This window comes from Oncorhynchus nerka, linkage group LG1 (genome assembly GCF_034236695.1).
Source record: "Oncorhynchus nerka isolate Pitt River linkage group LG1, Oner_Uvic_2.0, whole genome shotgun sequence".
NCBI lineage: Eukaryota > Metazoa > Chordata > Actinopteri > Salmoniformes > Salmonidae > Oncorhynchus > Oncorhynchus nerka.
The window spans coordinates 47995189-48013588 of NC_088396.1; the positions used below are offsets into that span (position 1 = coordinate 47995189).

General features: G+C 42.1%; 2 protein-coding genes across 6 annotated transcripts in view; both read left to right on the forward strand.

The window, feature by feature from the left end:
- Nucleotides 1-8649, forward strand: part of LOC115130642 (FERM, ARHGEF and pleckstrin domain-containing protein 1-like) — a 119633-nt gene extending 110984 nt beyond the window's left edge. The window contains exons 23-27 of one of the 2 annotated variants that reach the window (XM_065019359.1): nucleotides 106-218; nucleotides 631-797; nucleotides 4578-4685; nucleotides 7277-7428; nucleotides 7720-8649. In XM_065019359.1, coding sequence (XP_064875431.1) covers nucleotides 106-218; nucleotides 631-797; nucleotides 4578-4685; nucleotides 7277-7428; nucleotides 7720-7801 — 622 coding nt within the window. In that variant the 3' untranslated portion in view covers nucleotides 7802-8649. The remainder of the gene's footprint in view (nucleotides 1-105; nucleotides 219-630; nucleotides 798-4577; nucleotides 4686-7276; nucleotides 7429-7719) is intronic. The other variant, XM_065019361.1, reaches the window with a different exon arrangement.
- A 6797-nt stretch (nucleotides 8650-15446) lies between these two features.
- Nucleotides 15447-18400, forward strand: part of LOC115124084 (dedicator of cytokinesis protein 9-like) — a 229148-nt gene continuing 226194 nt past the window's right edge. For all 4 annotated transcript variants that reach the window (XM_065019375.1, XM_065019381.1, XM_065019383.1 and 1 more), the window contains exon 1: nucleotides 15447-15877. In XM_065019375.1, coding sequence (XP_064875447.1) covers nucleotides 15761-15877 — 117 coding nt within the window. In that variant the 5' untranslated portion in view covers nucleotides 15447-15760. The remainder of the gene's footprint in view (nucleotides 15878-18400) is intronic.

Genomic DNA, 18400 nt, shown 5'->3' on the forward strand with positions numbered 1-18400 from the left:
TCCTCTTCCTCTCTCCTCTCTCTCCTTTCCTTTTCTCTCTTTCGCTCTCTCTCTCACGCCCCTCTCTCTCTCTCTCTCCCTCCCCCTTTTTATCTCCCCCTCCAGTTCACTGTCAGAGATGGAGAAGTGGATGGAGGACATTAATATGGCCATTATCCTGGCGGAGAGCATCAACGGTCCTACGTCTGACTGGCTGGCCAGCAGTCTGACAGATAACAGTAAGTTGGCTACACTAGAGCTTGGGCATTGGGCACACTGTATAGGAACACTAATAGTGTATCCGACAATCATCCAAACCCACGTGTTATTGCTGAATTCTCCCTCTTACTGGTCCTCTTTGCACAGACAGTTCATCCTCTTCTAGAAACGTCAGGGCCAGAATGGGCCAACCTTTAAATCTGCATAGAGCTTCAATAGCTAAAATACAATGCTCCAAATGTATGGTTTATAAATCATTGATTTGAAGGATGTTCCTTTTTTTATCCAGCCTGTCTACATGTCTGTACTCACAAACATAGCCACTGTGAAGTACTGTGCTACTGTTGATCTCGTCTGGTTTTACAGTAGGATCCAACTTCCCAGGTTGTTATAGTGTGTATCTTGGAAGTAACCGCTTCCTGAATTTCCCAGAATCCCTAACAGAGGACTCCTGTGCAGAGGCGGAGTCTGAGGACGACCTGATGGCGTCGCGCACCTCCCTGGAGAGGCAGGCCCCTCACCGTGGTAACACCACGGTGCATGTGTGCTGGCACAGGAACACCAGCGTGTCCATGGTGGACTTTAGCATAGCCGTGGAGGTACCAAAACCAGAACCAGCCCTAACCTGTCCTGCTCTGGCTTCCCCAGTCTCTCTGTCTCTCTGTCTATCTGTGTATCTACAGTGGGGCAAAAAAGTATTTAGTCAGCCACCAATTGTGCAAGTTCTCCCACTTAAAAAGATGAGAGAGGCCTGTAATTTTCATCATAGGTACACTTCAACTATGACAGACAAAATTAGAAAAGGAAATCCAGAAAATCACATTGTAGGATTTTTAATGAATTTATTTGCAAATTATGGTGGAAAATAAATATTTGGTCACCTACAAACAAGCAAAATTTCTGGCTCTCACAGAACTGTAACTTCTTCTTTAAGAGGCTCCTCTGTCCTCCACTCGTTACCTGTATTAATGGCACCTGTTTGAACTTGTTATCAGTATAAAAGACATCTGTCCACAACCTCAAACAGTCACACTCCAAACTTCACTATGGCCAAGACCAAAGAGCTGTCAAAGGACACCAGAAACAAAATTGTAGACCTGCACCAGGCTGGGAAGACTGAATCTGCAATAGGTAAGCAACTTGGTTTGAAGAAATCAACTGTGGGAGCAATTATTAGGAAATGGAAGACATACAAGACCACTGATAATCTCCCTCGATCTGGGGCTCCACGCAAGATCTCACCCCGTGGGGTCAAAATGATCACAAGAACGGTGAGCAAAAATCCCAGAACCACACGGGGGGACCTAGTGAATGACCTGCAGAGAGCTGGGACGAAAGTAACAAAGCCTACCATGAGTAACACACTACGCCGCCAGGGACTCAAATCCTGCAGTGCCAGACGTGTCCAGGCCCGTCTAAAGTTTGCTAGAGAGCATTTGGATGATCCAGAAGAAGATTGGGAGAATGTCATATGGTCAGATGAAACCAAAATATAACTTTTTGGTAAAAACTCAACTTGTCGTGTTTGGAGGACAAATAATGAGTTGCATCCAAAGAACACCATACCTACTGTGAAGCATGGGGGTGGAAACATCATGCTTTGGGGCTGTTTTTCAGCAAAGGGACCAGGACGACTGATCCGTGTAAAGGACAGAATGAATGGGGCCATGTATGGTGAGATTTTGAGTGAAAACCTCCTTCCATCAGCAAGGGCATTGAAGATGAAACGTGGCTGAGTCTTTCAACATGACAATGATCCCAAACACACCGCCCGGGCAACGAAGGAGTGGCTTCGTAAGAAGCATCTCAAGGTCCTGGAGTGGCCTAGCCAGTCTCCAGATCTCAACCCCATAGAAAATCTTTGGAGGGAGTTGAAAGTCCATGTTGCCCAGCAACAGCCCCAAAACATCACTGCTCTAGAGGAGATCTGCATGGAGGAATGGGCCAAAATACCAGCAACAGTGTGTGAAAACCTTGTGAAGATGTACAGAAAACGTTTGACCTCTGTCGTTGCCAACAAAGGGTATATAACAAAGTATTGAGATAAACTTTTGTTATTGACCAAATACTTATTTTTCACCATAATTTGCTAATCAATTCATAAAAAATCCTACAATGTGATTTTCTGGATTTTTGTTCTCATTTTGTCTGTCATAGTTGAAGTGTACCTATGATGAAAATTACAGGCCTCTCAACTTTTTAAGTGGGAGAACTTGCACAATTGGTGGGTGACTAAGTACATTTTTGCCCCACTGTATATCTGAGTGTGTTTCCTCACTTGGGGACAGTGTCCTCCTTAGCAACTGCCTTTCTGTCATAGCCTTATGGTGTTATTTGGACATTATATTACCTCAGTGATTTGTCTCTACGCTGTTCGTACTCTCACTTCTGTCAACTGCTACGTATGCCCCTTTGGATCTCACCAGGAAGGGGAAGTAGTACTGTTGTTTGTCATAGATTTAAACACCAGCTCTGAGTGCAGCTGAAGCAGCTATTTTGTTTTCTCTGTTGAATACTGAGCTGAGAGCAGAGCAGACATTAGCAGGAGGTGGGTGAACTGCAAAGGACACTGTTCTCAAATCAGCCCTCTATTGCTAACTCTTTCCAGGGTGGTTTCCTCATCTTATCTCTATTTCTAACTCTTTCCCGGGTGGTTTCCTCATCTTATCTCTATGGTTGTGCACTCCTTTCTTCCCTTCTTCACAGCCGTGGACTCACCGTTAGCTCCTCTTGTGTATGTGTGTGTTTACACTCAGTCTTTGTGTCTCTGTCCTTCCCTCCCTCTCTCTCTCTCTTTTCTCTCTCTCTCTCGCTCTCTTCTGTGTGTCCGTCTGCCTGTCCTCCGTGCTAGAGGAGCCTAGTCCAGTCAGTGACTCAGAGGCCTCCCTCTCGGGGCCCTCGGGGCCCAGCAGTGGCCAGGGCCCAGTGCCTCTGTCTCTTATTTGCTGGTATCGAGTTCACAGCCTCTCCTTTAGTGATTCCTGCAGGAGTCTAGAGGTAAAGGATCCAGGGAGAGAGGAGAAACCTCCTCATCGCATTGTAGAATTACTGTCCTTGCGTACTATCATCTTATCTTCTTTGAGGTCGTTGGTGAAAAGTGTCATTCTTTTGTGTAAAACTTTTCATCTGTAAAGACGTACAAATGATTTAAGAGAAATTAGTGGTAGCCTGCAATGGTGGTCCTGTATGACTTAGTTGGTAGAGTTTGGCGATTGTGGGTTAGATTCCCGGGGCCACCTACCTATAAAGATGTATGCATGCATGACTGTAAATCTGCTAAATGGCATATATACACTGACCAAAAAATATAAACGCAACATGCAACAATTTCAAGGATTTTACAGAGTTACAGTTCATGAAAGGAAATCAGTCAATTGAAATAAAATAATTACGCCATAATCTATGGATTTCACATGACTAAGCAGGGGCCTAGGATGGCATAGCCCCAACCAATGGGGACCCAGGCCCAGCCAATCAGAATGAATTTTCCCCACAAAAAGGCTTTATTACAGACAGAAATAGTCCTCCTGTCAAATTTTCTAAGATGGCGTCGGAAGTGGCTTATGGTAGAGAAATTATATTAAATTATCTGGCAACAGCTCTCGTGGACATTCCTGCAGTCAGCATGCAAATTGCACACTCCCTCAAAACTTGAGACATCTGTGGCATTGTGTTGTGTGACAAAACTGTACATTTTGTCCCCAGTACAAGGTGCACCTCTGTAATGATCATATTGTTTAGTCAGCTTCTTGATATGTCACACCTGTCAGGTGGATGGATAATCTTGACAAAGGAGAAATGCTCACTAACAGGGATGTAAACAAATTTATGCACAAAATTTGAGGGAAATTTCTGGTATCTTATTTCAGCTCATGAAACATGGGACCAGCACTTTACATGTTGCGTTTAGATTTTTGTTCAGTATTCAACGACGGCTCAGTTTACAGTGAATGCTTTTTATCACCACTAGATGGCAGTACATGCCTTTTTATCACCACTAGATGGCAGTACATGCTTTTTATCACCACTAGATGGCTGTTGTTCACTGTGACCTTAGAGGTTCAATGACTTTAAACTGTGGCTGGAGGCTGACTGTTTATAGCTGTACTTACATCAGATAAACCAATGTTAGGATTGAAAAGAGGCCCCGGGCTTAATCACAGTGGGTTTATTTACAGAGCTGACAGTACAGCACATATGCATGAACTATTCCTTTTACATTCATATAGTTAAATAAAGGTTAAATAAAAAAACATTTAAAAAATATATATATATATAAATGTTTGTTGATATTGCCTCTATTTGTTTTGATTTTTGTCATAATATGTCCTTTTCACACAAATGAAGTTCACCGATTGAAAATCGTTGTTCTACTGTAGAATCAGCTGTCAGGAAACCTGCTGAGGAAGTTCAAGAACAGCAACGGCTGGCAGAAACTCTGGGTGGTCTTCACCAACTTCAGCCTGTTCTTCTACAAAACCCACGAGGTGAGCACCATCTCATCAGGTCCGTCCTGTCCATGTGATACATTATGATCTAAATGAAGCTAAAACTGATCCTAGATCAGCCATCCTACTCTGAGACGCTTGGTGGATACTGGACCAGAACTACAGGAATGTGTTCTGGGGAAGGAGATTTCCCCCTCCTCCTTCCATGTAGTCTGTGAAGGCTCGGAGTACAGCAGTGTGTGCTGGGGCAGACCCCCTCCCCTCCTGCTCATTTCAGATCCGTGTTCCATGTCGTCTGTGAAGGCTCGGAGTACAGCAGTGTGTGCTGGGGCAGACCCCCTCCCCTCCTGCTCATTTCAGATCCGTGTTCCATGTCGTCTGTGAAGGCTCGGAGTACAGCAGTGTGTGCTGGGGCAGACCCCCTCCCCTCCTGCTCATTTCAGATCCGTGTTCCATGTCGTCTGTGAAGGCTCGGAGTACAGCAGTGTGTGCTGGGGCAGACCCCCTCCCCTCCTGCTCATTTCAGATCCGTGTTCCATGTCGTCTGTGAAGGCTCGGAGTACAGCAGTGTGTGCTGGGGCAGACCCCCTCCCCTCCTGCTCATTTCAGATCCGTGTTCCATGTAGTCTGTGAAGGCTCGGAGTACAGCAGTGTGTGCTGGGGCAGACCCCCTCCCCTCCTGCTCATTTCAGATCCGTGTTCCATGTAGTCTGTGAAGGCTCGGAGTACAGCAGTGTGTGCTGGGGCAGACCCCCTCCCCTCCTGCTCATTTCAGATCCGTGTTCCATGTAGTCTGTGAAGGCTCGGAGTACAGCAGTGTGTGCTGGGGCAGACCCCCTCCCCTCCTGCTCATTTCAGATCCGTGTTCCATGTAAGAAAATCTCTAGCCACTTTAATAATAAAAAATTGGATGTATTAAATGTATCACTAGTCACATTAAACAACGCCACTTTATATAATGTTTACATGTCCTACATTACTCATCTCATATGTAAACACTGTACTCTATACCATCTACTGTACATCTATACCATCTACTGTACATCTATACCATCTACTGTACATCTATACCATCTATCTTGCCTAAGCCGCATGACCATCGCTCATCCATATATTTATATGTACATACTCTTATTAATCCCTTTACACTTGTGTGTATAATGTAGTTGTTGTGAAATTGTTAGATTACTTGTTAGATATTACTGAACGGTTGGAACTAGAAGCACAAGCATTTCGCTACACTCGCATTAACATCTGCTAACCATGTGTATGTGACCATTAATATCTGCTAACCATGTGTATGTGACCAATAACATCTGCTGACCATGTGTATGTGACCAATAACATCTGTTAACCATGTGTATGTGACCATTAACATCTGCTAACCATGTGTATGTGACCAATAACATCTGCTAACCATGTGTATGTGACCAATAACATCTGCTAACCATGTGTATGTGACCAAAACATCTGCTAACCATGTGTGTGTGACCATTAACATCTGTTAACCATGTGTATGTGACCAATAACATCTGTTAACCATGTGTATGTGACCAATAACATCTGCTAACCATGTGTATGTGACCAATAACATCTGCTAACCATGTGTATGTGACCAATAACATCTGCTAACCATGTGTATGTGACCAATAACATCTGCTAACCATGTGTGTGTGACCATTAACATCTGCTGACCATGTGTATGTGACCAATAACATCTGCTAACCATGTGTATGTGACCAATAACATCTGCTAACCATGTGTATGTGACCATTAACATCTGCTAACCATGTGTATGTGACCATTAACATCTGTTAACCATGTGTATGTGACCATTAACATCTGCTAACCATGTGTATGTGACCATTAACATCTGCTAACCATGTGTATGTGACCAATACAATGTGATTTGATTTGAATATCTCATCTCTCTGTGGGATTTCAGATCCGTGCTCCATGTCAGAATATCCCATCTCTCTGTGGGATTTATGTGTTCCATGTCAGAATATCCAATCTCTCTGTGGGATTTCCGTGCTCCATGTCAGAATATCCAATCTCTCTGTGGGATTTCCGTGCTCCATGTCAGAATATCCAATCTCTCTGTGGGATTTCCGTACTCCATGTCAGAATATCCCATCTCTCTGTGGTATTTCCGTGCTCCATGTCAGAATATCCCATCTCTCTGTGGGATTTCCGTGTTCCATGTCAGAATATCCCATCTCTCTGTGGGATTTGAGGTCCGTGTTCCATGTCAGAATATCCCATCTCTCTGTGGGATTTGAGGTCCGTGTTCCATGTCAGAACATCCCATCTCTCGGTGGGATTTCTGTGTTCCATGTAAGGGAGTCGTACACATTCCCATGCTGGACTATCTGCTCTCACTTTAGGCACAGCTCCCCTGAATCCATTGGAATCACCACCTGAACGAACCAGTGTTAGTTACGCAATAGTCAGTTGCTTTGTCATAGCACATGTTCTACGACCTGTAGCCCCTGGGCATTTTGCCATATTTTAATATACTGTACATCATCAAAGCATAAAAGTGATGTAAAGTGTATTCGTAGTTAAAGTGAGCAGCTCCATGAAATTCAGAATGATTTTGACCGTTTGGTCCTTTCCCCTCTCTCCAGGATGACTATCCTCTGGCCAGTCTCCCCCTGTTGGGCTACTCTGTCACCATCCCCACTGAGTCTGAAAACATCCACAAAGACTACGTCTTCAAACTGCATTTCAAATCCCACGTCTACTACTTCAGATCTGAGAGCGAGTACAACTTTGACAGGTACAGTACAATTCTGTATATTTGGTATTGTGTACAGTAGATGGGGCGGCAGGATAGCCTTGTGGTTAGAGCGTTGGACTAGTAACCAAAAGGTTGCAAGTTCAAATCCCCCAGCTGACAAGGTACAAATCTGTCGTACTGCCCCTGAACAGGCAGTTAACCCACTGTTCCTAGGCCGTCATTGAAAATAAGAATTTGTTCTTAACTGACTTGCCTAGTTAAATAAAGGTAAAAATATATATATATATGTGTCTACTGGATGTGAAACCCTTTCTCTTTCTCTTCATACAGGTGGATGGAGGTCATTCGCAGCGCCACAGTCTCTGCCAGCCATAACCGCATTCTGAGCCGGAAAGAGTCCCATCCGTACTGACCCAAAGAGCAGGGGGGTTCTCTCCCTGTCTCCCCGTGCCTCTTCTCCTCACCACAACCTCCCCCATAGGGTCTGGCCACATACAGCCTCTCTTCACACTACGGGCTCCCTCAAGCAGCAAGCTGGAACCACACATTCACTTGTCTAGAATCTGTTGATTTCCTTTTCTCCATGGATCTGGGACGTGTGTACATTGAGCAGTGTCCAATGCACAATCTTGGTGCTTATTGATGCGGTGACATGTCCGCTGGTTTAGACTGCAAACAGAGACAGACATTTTCAGCATTTTTTCTTTATACTCTGCTCTGAATCTCTCTTTTTTTTGTAGGACGTCATTTTATACTGTTTTCAACGGAGCACATACTATACTTCTGTTTTCAACGGAGCACATACTATACTTCTGTTTTCTAACGGAGCACATACTATACTTCTGTTTTCTAACGGAGCACATACTATACTTCTGTTTTCAACGGAGAACATACTATACTTCTGTTTTCAACGGAGCACATACTATACTTCTGTTTTCAATGGAGCACATACTATACTTCTGTTTTCAACGGAGCACATACTATACTTCTGTTTTCTAACGGAGCACATACTATACTTCTGTTTTCTAACGGAGCACATACTATACTTCTGTTTTCAACGGAGCACATACTATACTTCTGTTTTCAACGGAGCACATACTATACTTCTGTTTTCACATTCTGTCATTGGATCATTTTATGGTGGAAACTGATTCTGCGGTTGTTGTTGTTTTTTTAAAACCTGTTTTTCATTTAGGATATCACTGCATCCTCAAGGTCTTTTGTCTCCTTGTTCATTTAATGGGGGGGGGGGGGGGGGGGACGAAACAAAAAAAGCTGTTTTGAAATCCAACAGCTTGAGTGTCAAAACAGGTCTACCATTGTCCTAGATTTTACACTGCAAATGTCAAAACAGGTCTACCGTTGTCCTAGATTTTACACTGCAAATGTCAAAACAGGTCTACCGTTGTCCTAGATTTTACACTGCAAATGTCAAAACAGGTCTACCGTTGTCCTAGATTTTACACTGCAAATGTCAAAACAGGTCTACCGTTGTCCTAGATTTTACACTGCAAATGTCAAAACAGGTCTACCGTTGTCCTAGATTTTACACTGCAAATGTCAAAACAGGTCTACCGTTGTCCTAGATTTTACACTGCAAATGTCAAAACAGGTCTACCGTTGTCCTAGATTTTACACTGCAAATGTCAAAACAGGTCTACCGTTGTCCTAGATTTTACACTGCAAATGTCAAAACAGGTCTACCGTTGTCCTAGATTTTACACTGCAAATGTCAAAACAGGTCTACCGTTGTCCTAGATTTTACACTGCAAATGTCAAAACAGGTCTACCGTTGTCCTAGATTTTACACTGCAAATGTCAAAACAGGTCTACCGTTGTCCTAGATTTTACACTGCACTTATATTACGTCAGTGGGGAGGAGACTTAAAATGTGTCGTTAAACAGGCCACATTAAAATACATTTTTTTTTAATATAAATATATATATATATATATATATATATATATATCAATATAAGATGTCTCTGGAGAATGTGAGTAACCTTGTGAAAACATGGATTGATCAGTAAAGATATCCAAATATGTAGTTGTACTATTGACATAACTCTAAAACTATTTGTAAAACGATCAGGTTAGTCACCATCACCACTAACGCCATTATTCGCCAAGCATAGTGAATATTTCTCTAACATGAGAATCTTTGTCGTGTGGATACCGCTGAGGGTTTTCTGAATAATATTATATTCCACCGAGTGTGAGACATGATCACAATCTGTGTGTTATGAAGGACATTGTAATGGAAAGCTTTAAAGAATATGCGTGAACCAAAATATCAACTTTCAGTTCCAAGCACCATTGCCCTTGTTGGACTAGGCTGCCCATATGTAAGAGACATTTAGGAATTGAAATGAAATGGATCTATGCATATGACAGATAGGGTTTACGAAGTGTAGCATTCGAGAGGGTATTGAGGGTGTGCTGCCAGACAACAGAGAGAGCTCTTTGGCATTGAAAGCAATAAAATAAAAAATACATTTATTTGAACATTGTATTGTGAGTTTTATTTGCATGGTCCACAATAGTTAACTTTCAATGTTTTGGACCACTTTCACTTCATTGCGCTCTACAATATTATTAAAATGTTGTTTCTTGTATGACCCATAGGCGGTATCATTGATCAATAACATAAAGCCTGTTGTGCTCGTCACATTGGCTACTGCCCCCGAAGTTATTGCACTCATGATTTCCATCTGATGAAAGGAGAAATCGACATAGGCCTCCTAAAAACGAACTGGGTTATTGCCATTTCCTCTTAAAATGTCGAATTTTGAAATGTTGTGAACTTAACTGCATTTGAATTCTACACGTTTAACGTTTAAATATTCAAATCATTGAACAATTAGTTCCCCTATGGAACAGAAAGACAGTGCATGGTATCTTCTTTCCACGTTTTTCTTTTTTTACCCATAAATATAATTGTAAAAATAATTACAGTAGCATACATTCATAGCGTGCTCATATAGAAAGTAAAATGGCAAGGTCTTTGTACATGAATGAAGTGTGGAGGAGTACAGAATGGTGCCGCCGCTGTTTCCAGAACGGAGCACGCAGATTACGTCATGGATTACCGTTCTCCTAGCAGCAGGATATTATGCTGGCACCACGATTCAATATTACTATTTTTTTTAAATAAGAGTCCCCCCTCCAAAACATGCTAAATTTGGGGAATATCGATTTTTGTTAGCACTCTAGTGCAGTACAACTGTTTTTCACAGCATTGCAACCACCTTTGGAAAAAAATAAATGGATCATTTGACGTATTTGATTTAATATTGTATTATTATTTATGACAGCATTGCTTTTGAAAGTTTACACATTGGGATTTTGAAAGGTGTCGTGTAGACTATATTTAAAGAAATACACTTTCAATAAAATACAAATATATATATATATATATGTTATCAGAACGACTTAATAGAATCAGCTAAACTTAAATGGGCCTCTTGTGCTAGGCAACAGTTTTAATACAGAGTGCTGGTGAGTCCTTACTCCACAAACTCAATTCACTGCAATGTAATACAATGTATATGGGATACTTACAGTATTGGGTTGTAGAGGAAAAAATGTACTGCCTGTCTAATATAAACTGGGCTGGGAAATACTCAGCCTGGGATCTACAAACCAAATATGTGCAGTTCTTGAGGAGGACTGTGTTGTACACATCCAACAGCAATTTTTTCACCCCCCACCCCCCTCCATAGCCCCCAAAGCAATTGGCTTGTAGAGAGAACTTTTCTACATGTCTCGGCTAAAGTGGCAAGTGGGAAATACTCAGCAGTGTTTCTGCTAACCAAATATTGTTCGTTACGGGGGGGCTGTGTCAGTAGATCAATCAAATGAGAGATTTCTGTAGGAGATGCTACCCAGCAATTGGGATGTTGGAAAGAGCACAAGTTAAAACAACCACTATTTTTCAATCAATCCCCTAGTAAAGTATAAAACTGGTGAAAAGTGTATTTCATCCTGATATTTGTGTTTTCTTAGGACTTTAAATAAGACAGAGGCCCAGTAACAATCAGTTGTATTTCCTGACACTTTGGACAGATAAGGATGATCAATGAATTAGTCCGACCCAAGTCCAAGAAGCCAACCATTGGATTAATTGAGACCAATGTTCCCTCTAAACGGTGTAGCCTTAAAGGGGCAGTGTTATATTTTGAGACAGGCTTGAATAAGTAGCCAATAGGCAGAGGGAAGCATAATTTGACTGATTCTTTGTAGTAATAGTATAGGAATAATAATGTATTTTATTTTGTAAAGTGGTTTCTTGCATCAAACAACACAACTCATGGAATGTAGGTCCTACATTGAACACTACATATTGGCTGCTACTGTAGGCTGAATGATAGAACAGCTATTTCCATGTTCAAATATGATGGGATACATTTTTCTCCATTGTTTTTGATGGTGGGGCCACTCTGGTAGACCTACATTATGATCAAATAGCCACAGTAGCCTACTTGACCACTGTTAAAACTGTAACTTAAAGCGAGTACAGCCACAGTGATCACAGTAAACGTGCGCTGGAAGTTGTGTTGTGGAAGGGAGGGGTAAGAGTCCTTAAACTGTCATTCTTGTTGTTGTTTGTTTTTTCATGAATGTGTGTGTTTGATGTTGTGTCTGGCCTACGCTGTGTCTCTCACCGTATCGCAGTGCATTTTCTTGTATGTGTAACAGTATAACTTTAGACCGTCCCCTCACCCATACCCGGGCGCGAACCAGGGACCCTCTGCACACATCAACAACTGTCACCCACGAAGCATCGTTACCCATCGCTCCACAAAAGCCACCGCTAACTAAGCTAGCCGTTTCACATCCGTTACACACAAGTTATAACATGTATGTCAGTCCATCACTAGTCGTTATAACAGGTATGTCAGTCCATCACTAGTCGTTATAACAGGTATGCTAGTCCATCACTAGTCGTTATAACAGGTATGCTAGTCCATCACTAGTCGTTATAACAGGTATGTCAGGCCATCACTAGTCGTTATAACAGGTATGCTAGTCCATCACTAGTCGTTATAACAGGTATGCTAGTCCATCACTAGTCGTTATAACAGGTATGTCAGTCCATCACTAGTCGTTATATCAGGTATGTCAGTCCATCACTAGTCGTTATAACAGGTATGCTAGTCCATCACTAGTCGTTATAACAGGTATGTCAGTCCATCACTAGTCGTTATAACAGGTATGTCAGTCCATCACTAGTCGTTATAACAGGTATGTCAGACCATCACTAGTCGTTATAACAGGTATGCTAGTCCATCACTAGTCGTTATAACAGGTATGCTAGTCCATCACTAGTCGTTATAACAGGTATGTCAGTCCATCACTAGTCGTTATAACAGGTATGTCAGGCCATCACTAGTCGTTATAACAGGTATGTCAGTCCATCACTAGTCGTTATAACAGGTATGCTAGTCCATCACTAGTCGTTATAACAGGTATGTCAGTCCATCACTAGTCGTTATAACAGGTATGTCAGTCCATCACTAGTCGTTATAACAGGTATGCTAGTCCATCACTAGTCGTTATAACAGGTATGTCAGTCCATCAATAGTCGTTATAACAGGTATGTCAGTCCATCACTGGTCGTTATAACAGGTATGTCAGTCCATCACTAGTCGTTATAACAGGTATGTCAGTCCATCACTAGTCGTTATAACAGGTATGTCAGTCCATCACTAGTCGTTATAACAGGTATGCTAGTCCATCACTAGTCGTTATAACAGGTATGTCAGTCCATCACTAGTCGTTATAACAGGTATGCTAGTCCATCACTAGTCGTTATAACAGGTATGCTAGTCCATCACTAGTCGTTATAACAGGTATGTCAGTCCATCACTAGTCGTTATAACAGGTATGTCAGGCCATCACTAGTCGTTATAACAGGTATGTCAGTCCATCACTAGTCGTTATAACAGGTATGCTAGTCCATCACTAGTCGTTATAACAGGTATGTCAGTCCATCACTAGTCGTTATAACAGGTATGTCAGTCCATCACTGGTCGTTATAACAGGTATGTCAGTCCATCACTAGTCGTTATAACAGGTATGTCAGTCCATCACTAGTCGTTATAACAGGTATGTCAGTCCATCACTAGTCGTTATAACAGGTATGCTAGTCCATCACTAGTCGTTATAACAGGTATGCTAGTCCATCACTAGTCGTTATAACAGGTATGCTAGTCCATCACTAGTCGTTATAACAGGTATGCTAGTCCATCACTAGTCGTTATAACAGGTATGTCAGTCCATCACTGGTCGTTATAACAGGTATGTCAGTCCATCACTAGTCGTTATAACAGGTATGTCAGTCCATCACTGGTCGTTATAACAGGTATGTCAGTCCATCACTAGTCGTTATAACAGGTATGCTAGTCCATCACTAGTCGTTATAACAGGTATGCTAGTCCATCACTAGTCGTTATAACAGGTATGCTAGTCCATCACTAGTCGTTATAACAGGTATGCTAGTCCATCACTAGTCGTTATAACAGGTATGCTAGTCCATCACTAGTCGTTATAACAGGTATGTCAGTCCATCACTGGTCGTTATAACAGGTATGTCAGTCCATCACTAGTCGTTATAACAGGTATGTCAGTCCATCACTAGTCGTTATAACAGGTATGTCAGTCCATCACTAGTCGTTATAACAGGTATGCTAGTCCATCACTAGTCGTTATAACAGGTATGCTAGTCCATCACTAGTCGTTATAACAGGTATGCTAGTCCATCACTAGTCGTTATAACAGGTATGTCAGTCCATCACTAGTCGTTATAACAGGTATGCTAGTCCATCACTAGTCGTTATAACAGGTATGTCAGTCCATCACTAGTCGTTATAACAGGTATGTCAGTCCATCACTAGTCGTTATAACAGGTATGCTAGTCCATCACTAGTCATTATAACAGGTATGTCAGTCCATCACTAGTCGTTATAACAGGTATGCTAGTCCATCACTAGTCGTTATAACAGGTATGCTAGTCCATCACTAGTCGTTATAACAGGTATGTCAGTCCATCACTAGTCGTTATAACAGGTATGTCAGGCCATCACTAGTCGTTATAACAGGTATGCTAGTCCATCACTAGTCGTTATAACAGGTATGCTAGTCCATCACTAGTCGTTATAACAGGTATGCCAGTCCATCACTAGTCGTTATAACAGGTATGCTAGTCCATCACTAGTCGTTATAACAGGTATGCCAGTCCATCACTAGTCGTTATAACAGGTATGTCAGTCCATCACTAGTCGTTATAACAGGTATGCTAGTCCATCACTAGTCGTTATAACAGGTATGTCAGTCCATCACTAGTCGTTATAACAGGTATGCTAGTCCATCACTAGTCGTTATAACAGGTATGCCAGTCCATCATTGGTCGTTATAACAGGTCTATAACAGGTCTCTACAGCCCAGTATTCTCAGCATACCAGTGTGAACATTGTATTTTGCCATTATTAGGCTGAGCTCTCTCTGTTGTCTGGCAGCACACCCTCAATACCCTCTCGAATGCTACACTTCGTAAACCCTATCTGTCATATGCATAGATCCATTTCATTTCAATTCCTAAATGTCTCTTACATATGGGCAGCCTAGTCCAACAAGGGCAATGGTGCTTGGAACTGAAAGTTGATATTTTGGTTCACGCATATTCTTTAAAGCTTTCCATTACAATGTCCTTCATAACACACAGATTGTGATCATGTCTCACACTCGGTGGAATATAATATTATTCAGAAAACCCTCAGCGGTATCCACACGACAAAGATTCTCATGTTAGAGAAATATTCACTATGCTTGGCGAATTGCTGATTGCCTTTTCTTGTTGGTACAATAAAAGTGGCAATTGATTACAATTATTTATTCTTTAAATTAGTTATCCACATTGCAATGTTTTGAAATGGGCGCTTTTATTTTGAAGGTTTCAACATTACCATATGGACGTGACGTTATTTGTGTTGCTGGCAGAATACTAGTGATTTCTTCTGGCTGACGTCGTCGCATGAGCCTACACCGTCACCGACCATTTGGAGACGGAGGGGCAGCGGTAATGAGACCGTGACAGCTCTGAAGAATGGTTTATTATGACAACAATAACTCCGCGGGGGAATGTAACGGCTACAAGTGAAAGTAATACAATACAACTTTCACTTGTAATTGGTGCAAATTATGAGATCAAAAGGCATACTCAACCACCTAAACATGATCCAATTTCAAACGCAATGTGCGCACTAGTGGTGTTGAATAAACTGATTAATTAACCGGTTTATGAATTCAGTTTGAACTTTTATTTGACGTTTAATCAATTCTTGAAAGAAATTGATGAAAGGCAGAACTCGACAATGTCTGTTCCAGTACATCCGGAGACCAGGAAATTTACAAGGGGACTAAGTAAACCTGGCACTGCGGCTGAACTAAGGCAAAGTGTCTCTGAGGTTGTCAGGACCTCCGTGTTTATTGTAAGTACACCATTTCCATACCTTCTTCCTCTACGTAATCTTTCGCTTTTTTCTATCATACATCTGTCTGCCATTGTGCCTTGTGTGTTATTACTTTGTAGCCCATCGAGGTGTCACCCAACCTGTCCATGTGTCTCTAGAGTTCTGACTGGAGGTCAGCTGGTGGAGCGCTATGATACTCTTACTCAACATGTGTCCCAATAAGATCTGAATTCCATTTTGTATAAGTACTTGAAAGCATGAAATGATGCATTCCATGTTGGGGGTTTTACATACTATTTGACTTGACCTTTTATTTGTTTACATTTCTTTAGGTGTGTTTTGTCATCTTCACCTGCCTCACGTCATTGAGTTTTATTCCATTCTAGTTAAACAGGTTTCACCCTCTGGTCCTCCATTAAGGTCAATCCCATCCTTCTTTCATTGATCCAATATGCAGATGAGATAGAGGCACACAGCAGCAACGGTAGGCCTATAGGCTACATGGATAATTATGGATATAAAAAAAAAAAAGTCTAACCTTTGGGGTAGAGGGGATTCTACTAAGCTAACATATGGAATTGTTTTAAGATTGATCTTTTAACTATTTAATTTAGAATCTTAGGACCCATGAATGTTAAAAAAAAAGAAAAAAAAGATATAAAACAATTATTTGATAAAATATTGAATTTGGCCGACTATAGCCCATAGAAACGCATTGAATAACACATGAATACATGGCAAAACAGACAGTAAAAAAATGAATCATACGGAATACGGTTTTCATAAGTGTCTGTCCTATATATAGGAGATACAGTGCACGTGGAAAGTTTTCAGACCCTTTGACTTTTTCCACTTTTTATTTATGTTACAGCTTTATTCTATAATAACCCCCCCCCCCCCCCCCCCCCATCAATCTACAAACAATACCTCATAACGACAAAGCAAAAACAGGTTTTTAGAGATTTTGTTGTCAGGACCTCCGTGTTTATTGTAAGTACACCATTTCCATACCTTCTTTCTCTACATAATCTTTCGCTTTTTTTCTATCATACATCTGTCTGCCATTGTGCCTTGTGTGTTATTACTCTGTAGCCCATCGAGGTGTCACCCAACCTGTCCATGTGTTTATTACGAATAAAAACTGAAATATCACATGTACAGTGTATATGGAATGTGTTCAGACCCCTTCCCTTTTTCCACATTTTGTTACATTACAGCCTCATTCTAAAACGGATTAAATTAAATACAAATCTCATCAATCTACACAAAATACCCCATAATGACATCACAATACCCCATAATGACATCACAATACCCCATAATGACATCACAATACCCCATAATGACAAAGCGGAAACAGGTTTATATCTTTGCAAATGTATAAAACATAAAACCAGATAACCTTATTTACATAAGTATTCAGATCCTTTGCTATGCGACTCGAGATTGAGCTAAAGCACATCCTGTTTCCATTGATCGTCCTTGAATTGTTTCTACAACTTGATTGGAGTCCACCTGTGGTAAATTCAATTGATTGGACATGATTTGGAAAGGCACACGCGTCTATATAATGTCCCACAGTTGACGGGCCGCCCCCAGGTGGTGAGGGTAGGCAACAACACATCTGCCACGCTGATGCTCAACACGGGGGCCACTCAGGGGTGCATGCTTAGCCCCCTCCTGTGCTCCCTGTTCACCCATGACTGCGGGGCCAAGCACGACTCCAACATCATCATTAAGTTTGCCGACGACACAACAATGGTAGGCCTGATCAACGACAACGATGAGACAGCCAATAGGGAGGAGATCAGAGACCTGGCAGTGTGGTGCCAGCACAACAACCTGTCCCTCAACGTGATCAAGACAAAGGAAGAGGAGTGCCGAGCACGCCCCCGTTCTAACCGACAGGGCTGTAGAGGAGCAGGTTGAGAGCTTAGAGTTTCTTGGTGTCCACTATGATCACCAACAAACTATCATGGTCCAAACACACCAAGACAGTTGTGATGACAATGCCTATTCCCCCTCAGGAGACTGAAATGATTTGTCATGGGTCCTCAGATCCTCAAAAAGTTGTACAGTGGCACCATCGAGAGCATCATGATACCGCCTGGTATGGCAACTGCTCGGCCTTCGGCCACAAGGAGCTACAGAGAGTAGTGCGTACGGCCCAGTACATCACCGAGGCTAACCTGCCTGCCATCCAGGACCTCTACACCAGGCGGTGTCAGAGAAAGGCCCTAAAAATGGCCAAAGACTCCAACCACCATAGTCATAGACTGTTCTCTCTGCTACCGCACGGCGAGTGGTACCGGAGCGCCACGTCTAGGTCCAAAAGGCTTCTTAACAGCTCCCCCCCCCGCCCCCCGCAATTGTTTTTACCGTGTATAGTCACTTTACAAATGACCTTGACTAACCTGTACATTGACTCTGTACCGGTACCCCCTGTATATAGCCTCCACATTGACTCTGTACCGGTACCCCCTGTATATATCCTCCACATTGACTCGGTACAGGTACCTCCTGTATATATCCTCCACATTG